This window comes from Plasmodium fragile (genome assembly GCF_000956335.1).
Source record: "Plasmodium fragile strain nilgiri unplaced genomic scaffold supercont1.17, whole genome shotgun sequence".
Taxonomy (NCBI): Eukaryota; Apicomplexa; class Aconoidasida; order Haemosporida; family Plasmodiidae; genus Plasmodium; species Plasmodium fragile.
Window position 1 is genome coordinate 249,577 of NW_012192597.1, and position 9,142 is coordinate 258,718.

Sequence of the window (9,142 nt, forward strand, 5' to 3'; positions counted from 1 at the left end):
TTTTTTTTTTTTTTTTATTTTAGAATATTCATTATAAAGGGATAACCGAATATTGTGCTTCTATTTCTGCATACAGTATGAACCCTCTATATGATGTGCACGGGGAAAGAGTAAAAAAAAAAAAACTTCATGTATTTTATATGTACAAAAATGTATGTAGAATTGCATATATGTTGCCACATGTGGAGATATGAGGAATTTTTATTCTCCACTTTAAAGCTGCTATAAGTTTGTGGTGCCGAATGGGTAACGATTCATTAAAGAGGGGGAAGAAGTAAAAAAAGAAAAACTAATAAATATACATTGTTCGTTGATCCTTTTTCACTCCCCTGCTGCTTTACCAAGCGGTTATTTTGTATTATTTTTTTTTCTTTTCAATGAAGCTGCGCTATGAAGATAAAGCCCCCCCGGAAAAAAGAAAAAAAAAAAGGGAAAAAAAACAAGAAAAAAAAAGACTAACGAGTGGGTAATGATATTGAAATAGTGGCAGCGATAAGTTAGCGATGTGACGGCGGTAAAGCAGCGGGTCATGCGGCACGGAAAAAAATAGCTGCTATTAAAAAAAGGCAATGTTATCCCAAGAAGTGTTGAAAAAATATTATTTATCATTCAAAAGCAGGTCGACATTTGAAAAAAAAAAAAAAAAAAAAAAAAAAAAATCAAAAAATCGGAAAATAAAACGCGTTGTGCAGGTTTTTTTTTTTAATTAGGGATTGATTATGTAAAGGAAGAAAAGGAGTGAAAAAGAAACCTTTTTTGTTTTTTTCTTTTTTTTTTTACTCGCATAGGGTGTTACATAGACGAACCCAGTAACAAAGCGGGGAGAGAAAAAAAAAAAAAAAAAAAAAAAGAAAACGAGCGGGAGGAGAATTGAAGATGAGAAATGAAGAGACCTTTTTTCCCCTTCCCATAAACGGGTAAAATAATACACCCAATGCAGATTTAAAAAAAAAAGAAAAAAATGCAGGCGTAACGAAAGAGCTTTACCTTGTACACGCACACCTCCTTTGTACTCGTACAAGCGTAGACGACAGTTTACATATATTTGGAGAGCAAAACGGAAAAAGTGTGGACCCTCTCCATTGACACATTGTTCTGCACACCCCGTTTACCCTTCGTCAGTGGAAAGTCAATTTGTGATATATACCCCGCAAAGAAGGTAGGGGGTGGGGGAAGGAATGTGTCTCTCGCTCCAGACATAGGGGGAGGGGGAATCCACCTCACGAAGGGACTTAGCCGCTAACCGTTGCCACGCCAAAAATGATTCCATTCTTCAAAATCGGAATCGTTCTTATAAGACAAGTAAGCAAACCCATATCAGGATACATAAAAAAGAAAGCGATAGAAAATAAAAAATTCAAAAGCATATGTATATACTGTGGAAAAAAATATTACTTCTTCGAGCAATACATTCAGAAGAAATTTTACAATGCAAATGCCACCAACGTTAATTATAGCTCTTATATAAGTGAGACCAAGTCCGTTAATGTAGGAAGTGAACTCTTAGGAGAGACAATCATTTTCCTCGTGGCAGCACTAATCATTGTAGCAGAATACAAAAGGAATAGTTTGAAGGAAGCAAAAAAGGAAATGATTTTAAACCATAAGCTGGAAACGCTAAAATTACAAGTACTGGAATTGCAGAAGGAAAATGACGAAATTATGAACGTCGTTTTTCCCAATAGGAAAAATGTGCGTGATAGCAGAAGCTTCAACATTACGCACTCCAATTTTTTTAAAGATATTTATAACAGAATTGTGGGTAACCCAGCGGAGGAGCAGCAGGCTGAGACCGAGCGGACAGAAAAGGACAAAGTGGAGGGGTAAATCCACGTCGGGGTAAATCCAGTGCCTCCCTATAGCATGTTCTGTGACATGTAGTAATATCGCACAACAAGGCCCATTCAAATGAACGCTACACTGGGGGAGGTGCCCACTTAAGGGCCTCCACACATTTGTGCGTGTTAATCATCTGGTACGTCTCAAACGCTATGCGGTGTGCTCGTCGGGGAGGCTGCTATGTTCTTTTTTTTGTTGTTCACATTGGTTTGCCAGCGGACGGGCGACACACGCATGTGCTGGGGTTATGCCAACTATTATCATAATCGCTTCGCCTGAACGCACGTGTGCCATGCTTCAGTCTTTTTTTTTATGTGTAACTGCATCGCTGCGCGCACGCTTCTATATGTGTGTACCCAGCGCGATATTAACGATTCCCCTTTTGAAAAGTCGCAATTAAAAGGTATTAATAAAAATTTTTCAGTTGAATTATTCAAAGAGGAGTAGTGTTGCAGGTGGAGAGGACAAACAATTTGCCACGTGGCGTTGGCTTAAAGAAAGTACAAACACGTATTTTCACAAAAAAAGCAAAAAAAAAAAAATAATAACAATGTGACGAATTGATAAAAAAAAAGGAGACGCTCTCCCCAAAACAGTTTCTATACTGCTCCTGCTCAATGGGTGTCATTATTAAACGCGGTAACGACACATTCATGTAAAAACAACTCTTTGCATAAAGTATATCAACCTGATCCATCGCACTATCACTTGTTCTTGCTCGATCTGTACTTAATTTGCGGGACGGCAGAAAGCTTCACAAGCTCAGTGCTCTTGCTAGTGAACTTTACACACTCCGCGACGAAGGAAGACAATTTGTTGAAGTCCTCAAAATCGTCCTTGTAAAAATACCCATAGTAATTATCCTCCTGTCCCTCGGTGGAATTAAAAAGACAGAGCACATGAATATCCCGTTTCTTGTCGTAGGAAGAAAATACTTCATCACTGAGTTTGAGCAAAAATTTCCTATTATCAATTATCATCGGACTTAGGTCAAAATATTTATTATTAACAAAAATGTCATTAATATAATTGTATTTTATACTAGCATTTGTCATATGAATTCCAGAAATGAATAAAATGCATTTTTTATTTTTATTTAAACATTTGGTTTGAAATTGAGGAAATTTTGAAAAAAATGGCACACTGAATACTAATGCTTCTCTAACAAAAGATACAAATTTTTTCCTATTATTCATTAGTCCCTGTGTAATTGGTTTGGGTTTTCTTCCGTAGCAAACAATGAACGCTTTTGTTTCAGGGTCCATGGAAAAACGCTCATACACTGTTTGCTGGCTGGGTAATAAACTCTTACAATTAATAATGGCAATTTTAAGTATATCGGGAAAACTCGATCTACTTAAATTAATCGTTGGGTGAATAATCTCCTGCTTATCATTTTTACAATATACCAAATAGGGCTTGTTGCTGAAAAAAATTTCTTTTAATTTGTTCGTATCCGATACGTCAATGTACTCGAATTTATAAAAGTACGTGTGGTAAAATTCTAACAACTTTTGAAAAAAACCATTAAAAATTAAAAAAATTATAAATAACCCCATAAAAAAGGAATACTTGTATTTGCTCTTCACTTTATTGTCTAGGAAATATTTGATATAGTTGAAAGCAACCTTGATAAAATTTTTTTTTTTTTTTTTTTCCTTTTCCTCCTCTGGGGTGTCCTTTGTGTTTTTCCCCTCATCTCCTTTCCTGCTGCGTAAAAAATTCATCTTTTCGTTTGGTGACTTGTAATTTTTTTTTTTGTGTGTATGTGTGTACTTTCGTGTGAATGGGGAGGCGGCAGGGGCGTCTTCCTTAAAAAGAGCAATATGCGTTAACGGGAGCCTTCCGTTAAATGGTGTGGAACGGGTTTTGTCTTCATTCAAGCGTAGCGCTTTCACTGGGTGCTTGCCAAAATGGTATGTCTCTACGTGGATCTCTTCCCTTGTTGCAGTGCTCTCTCCCTCAACACATTCCTACCCATATGTTACGTGCCTATATATATTACCGTCCTATATATACTACCTGCCTACATATATACGTGTATAAGCAGATGGGAATGTTCGCGCCGCGTTGCAATTAGGACCTGCTTACAAAAAATAGAGCTCTTCAAAATTATTCACAACGGTATAAATGTTCCCCCCCTTTGGGCACTTACTTTGGGTTTATTCAGGCGCTGCCCAGTGAGGTAGCCTTTCCTTCCTCTTCTTTTTCTTCTTCTTCTGTAGCTATAAATGGATGTTTATCCTTTATTGGAAGGGAAAAGCGGCTTCTGTTCCTTCTTAACTGTTCCTATGTGAACACGTTTTTGTGCTTGTTTAATCGGGCAGGGAGTTCTGCTCCACCATCGAGGGGTTATTTTGTTTTGTTCCCTATACTTTTGTTTAAAATGGTTGCTATGTAGAAAACTCCAGGAGAGGAAGAGCCAATCGCACATTCGGCCCGGGTGAGTGCAGTTGTATTGTTTGTGGTAGACAAATAATTTCCTACCTCTACAATTTGAAAAGGCGAATGTTTCTTAAATTCTTCCAAAACGACACGGTCGGGGAAACCTATTCGGTCGTTACAAACAAGAGAAAAAAAAAAAAAACAGCACGGAACAGGAATATATGTATTGGCCACTATAAACACAATTCTCTATATCATGCTACAAAAGTTTATGCTACCCTCCTCACCCTTTTATGAACAAAATACTTTTTCACCAAGTGTACTTTTGCTCCAAAGGGTGGATCCCCCGAGGGGAAAAATATGATACACAAATGTTATTACAAGTACGGATAAGGCAACTTATATTGGCATACCACAATGCGGGGTAACCCATTTAAAAAAATCCTGTTGAGCTCATTGCTGAGCATATAAAAAATAAAGTTCTTAAAAATGCGCTAGGGACTTTTTTAAGAAAAGGGAGGGGGGGCGTTTTTCTTATTTTCCCCCAGTACGTTTTCATCCAAGTGGAAAGAAAATAATCGCCTTTTTTTTTTCAACAATTGATGTGATTGGGAAACAAAAAAAAAAAAAAAAAAAAAAAAAAAAAAAAAAAAAGAAGAAGAAGAATGAGGCGAATATGCGAAAGGGAGAAAAATTAAAATGCAAGTTATATATTTATCGCAAAAAAAAAAAAAACAAAAAAAAAAAAACAAATTTCCTTTTAAAATGTTGCAGCTACGAATTTCCCGCACCTGAGGTTGAGCACTTTTTGCGATGCGTTCTTTTTTACCCGCCTCCCTCGTCCCATTGCGCTTATAATTTGGGTTCAGGTTGAGATTCATCCCACTGAATACATTCTAGTTGTGGGGGAACATCACCCACGGAGTTTTTCCCCACATATGTATGTGCTCTCATATGTGCCCTTTATATGTTCTCTTTCATAACCGATGTTATATTGTACTGCTCTATGCTGCTTATTGATGTGAGTTCGTATGAACGCGCTAATGTGCGTGCGGGGTGACAGACATTTTTTTTTTTTTTATGCAACTGTGCACGAGCGACGGTAGCCCCATGCCCTAACCGTGACCCCACAAAAGGAAGAAGAGAGAACAGAATGACAAATACAAGAAGCGCGGCATTAACTCCTGTTCCATGTATACCTGCACGGGAAGGATTCTCGCCAAACCCTTAAGAAGGCAAATTTGTGAAACACCATGCTGCCCCGAATTAAACTGAAAAGACAGGTATTATTTGCCAAAGAAAAAAAATTCTCACAAGTGGGTTGTTGCCGCTTCATCATCACCAATAGAGAGTTAAAAAGTAAGCTAAAAAATAACACGCACCTCGTTAGGTTAATAAAACATGTCATTCCAAGTGAGGAGAGGGAAAAGAGCATGAGCCACGAAGACGAGGGGCAAATCATCCATTTGGGCTTTTCCTACCTGTACAAAAATGTAACCATTAACAAAGTAGGGAGAAGAAAAGGCATGTGGTATGAAGCGCCTGGTCAGTACAACGATGATGTGCTCACCTATTTCAGAAATGAGAACTCCATGGATGGGTACCATGAAGTTGTCGTTAGCCACCATGCGGAAGGAAAAAAAGGAAACAAATTTGTAAGTAGAGGCAACATAAAGGAAGTCTATTCGTATGTGATAAATTCCTTAACGAAGCTGACTCCGCAGCAAGTCCTCCTAACCCTACACAGTTTCATCATGCACGGCGTCCAGGTAGAGCATTTAATAAAAATAAACGACCACGTCATTAACAATATATATAATTTCAAAACAAGTGAGCTGATTTTAATTCACTTATTTTACATCTACTTTGAGGGGAACTGCGGAAATGGGGTAGCGGGGCGTCCCATTGCCTCTGTGACGTGCCGTGATGGAGTCGCTCACCGCGATGCGGTCGCTTGTCGTGATGAAGTGACTGGGAGTGAACCCCCTTTTGGAAAAGAGGAAAATTATTATCACTACGAATATAATGACGGTGAGTGTTCGCCGTCCCTCCACATAACCAAGCACGCGCAGCACAAAATTCGCACCGTGGCAAAGGAACTCACAAGATACACCTCCCATTTGTTCTACAAGAGGAGACAACAGTTGCTCCTAAACCAGATTGAGGAAATACTATTCATATGGAGCAAGTACAATTTGTGTCATAAGGAATTATTCGATCCTTTCCTTAAAGTGATTGAAAGGTCGATGGAGTCATTACAGGTGAACAACATGGAATCCATTTTAAAGGGGGAGTCTTCTCCTCTTATTAAAATTAGAAAGGAGTCTCTTCATGACCTGAACAATTTTGACGCTATAATTAAATGCTTTTATCACCTGTCTGGGGTTAGAGAAATAACCCTGTTGGACGAGACCCGCCTCAAGTACTTTTCCAAGTTTGGCCTTTTCCTATGGAATAATTTTGCCTTACTGGCCCAGTTACCCCTCCACAAGTTATTCATGCTGTTGCAAGTGGGTGAACACATATATGCGTGTGGAGAAAAGGAAAAGCGGGACCGACTACAGTGTCACCTGTTCAGCCTTATCGAGGGTAAGCTGAAGCAAACCAACCCTGATCATCACTGTGGAAGGAGGACCTGCCCACAGGAAGCGTCCAACAATGAGGCCAAGTGCGTACGCGTGTTAGACGCGGTGCGTGCATACTACGCGGACATGTGTAATTCGAATAGCCAGTGCATGGGGGTGAAGCAACCACCTGCCTGTGGCATTACTGACCAATCTTGTGAGAATGTTCACAACGTGGGTGAGACGAACAGGGCGACTCCCACACATGCGTCACTCCCTAACATGAGCAAGACGGGTAACGCGGTAGATGAGCCAAAAAATTGCACCCGTCACGCTGATGGCAGCCATGTAGCTACTCACCAGTATGGAGGAGACCAAATTGGGGTGTTAAATTGCCCCCCAAATGTAACATTTCTGAGCAGCATTAATGAATACATTGCGGTCGGAAGTGAACCCTGTAAAAAGTACCTGCCTACCCTTCTTTCCATTTTGAAAGGACAAAAAAAATTCCAACATATGGTCCTTTACTTTATAAATCATGTGGATAATGGAAGCGGCGCAAATGTCTTAATCCCTTTCATAAAATTAACACATGAATATGTTAATAATATCTACGCGCTGTCGTACATGGGGTACCTTTATAAATGCGCCATCACGAGTAAGGATTTGTCTAACCGAGCCAATTTGAATGCGGAGAAAGTCGTGGTATTACTCTCAACATTGCACAGACGTATACGTAGTGATTATGAGATGCTACATGGAGGAGAACGCAATGGCAATCCCCCCAATGTATCACCAAATGCAATAACATTTCATCAACATAACGAAATATTTCTCGCTTCCCTGCGCGCAAGTAACCCAAATGTGTATGAACATGTTCAGGCAAATTTACTCAACTTGAACTTAAAAGAAATAAAAAAATTGGACGAATTTCTTTTCCATTATGTATACAAACATGTGGTAAATGATACGTTTGAATATTTGGAGAATATAATACCGTATATGAATAGCCAACCGTTAGTCAATCACCTCCTGTGGCTCTTTGTACAAATAAATAATTACTACAGTGTTTATTCCAACGAAGGAAAAGTCCCAAGGGGAGAGAAAATTGCTACATTGTTTTTCCAAAAAATTTGCATTTTGAATTTTTTAAAAATATACCAAGACAAAAATGACAACTGTTACGAAGCAGTGAAGAATATTTTAACCTACGTACGTCTACAAAAGGATGTGGATAAGGCCCTTTCAAATTATGTGTTGAATTTATATTTTAAAAAGTACATTGGTCCATTTGGTCATGAAGCCATGTATGTATATATTACGGACATGCTCCAAAAATTGGCCAACTGTAATTGCGTCTTAACGTTTCAGCACGATGACATATTTTTAACATGCTCAAATGAGAAGACTGATCGGTTAGGCGGCTCATTATTGAGGAGCCAAGTTATGCCCATAATAAATACGCTTGTGCAAAATAACTGCTGCGCCCATTTGATTAACTTCCTCCTTTTGGTTAATGCCCGAGTTAGCTTCAGCACTCTCTTTGCAGGACTTAGGAATCATCTTTATTCCTACGCATTTTAACTTCCTCCCCTAAGACCGTTGCCGAGGTAAACATTTGATCATCCCATTATAGCCTGCACCCCATTTCATCATTAAGAACAAATTTACGGATGCGCCTTTTTTTTTATTCGTATCCTCACCACTATAATACCAGTACGTTTGTACCCCTTGTTCATTCGTACCGTTCGCTGCGTTACGCACAAGTTGAGGTGTGCCAAATGGGGGAGACCCCCACCCCCCTCCGTGCGCATGGCGGAATATTATACCCTGTAATACATATACCCATTTCCATTTTTGCTCCCTTCGGGGGAACATACACCTATAAGTGGGCAACAATGTTGTTTAGTCCACTCCGCTCCGTCTTTGCGTCATTCGCATAGAGCATTTGAAAAATTCCAAAAAATTAAAAAAATTGTTAAAATTTGAAACCTGTTCGCAAATGATGTTTACAACTTTTACAAACACTGATCATTCAGCAGACGCGCCGAGCCACCGCCGCCGTGCCAGAGGAAAAAAAAAAAAAAAAAAAAAAAAAAAAAAAAAACAAGTAATTTGGGCCAGAGGGCGTAACACATTTGTGTCACGTATATCTACCAAGTTGCGAATGAACACCTTTTTCAATCGCACACGCGAACGGTGCCACTGAATGGGAATGCATATTCCGCACAACGGCGAAAGGCATATCCGTTTTGTCCCCCACGCACTCCCCACATTTGTGGAGAAATGTATTTTGTAAAATGCAGCAACTTGCCCAATTGGCAAAAGATAACTTGCTTTATATGCGCACATAT

The 9,142-nt window shown here is 39.1% G+C and overlaps 3 protein-coding genes across 3 annotated transcripts; 2 read left to right on the forward strand and 1 right to left on the reverse strand.

Moving 5' to 3' along the window:
* Positions 1 to 1,260: 1,260 nt before the first annotated feature.
* AK88_01903 (uncharacterized protein) lies at positions 1,261 to 1,827 on the forward strand (the record flags this gene model as incomplete). Its single annotated transcript, XM_012479538.1, has 1 exon — positions 1,261 to 1,827. One exon carries the CDS (start codon positions 1,261 to 1,263, stop codon positions 1,825 to 1,827), a length of 567 nt encoding a protein of 188 aa, XP_012334961.1.
* A 716-nt stretch (positions 1,828 to 2,543) lies between these two features.
* AK88_01904 (uncharacterized protein) lies at positions 2,544 to 3,566 on the reverse strand (the record flags this gene model as incomplete). Its single annotated transcript, XM_012479539.1, has 1 exon — positions 2,544 to 3,566. One exon carries the CDS (start codon positions 3,564 to 3,566, stop codon positions 2,544 to 2,546), a length of 1,023 nt encoding a protein of 340 aa, XP_012334962.1.
* Positions 3,567 to 5,477: 1,911 nt separating this feature from the next.
* On the forward strand, positions 5,478 to 8,372 carry AK88_01905 (uncharacterized protein; the record flags this gene model as incomplete). Its single annotated transcript, XM_012479540.1, has 1 exon — positions 5,478 to 8,372. One exon carries the CDS (start codon positions 5,478 to 5,480, stop codon positions 8,370 to 8,372), a length of 2,895 nt encoding a protein of 964 aa, XP_012334963.1.
* Positions 8,373 to 9,142: the final 770 nt, after the last annotated feature.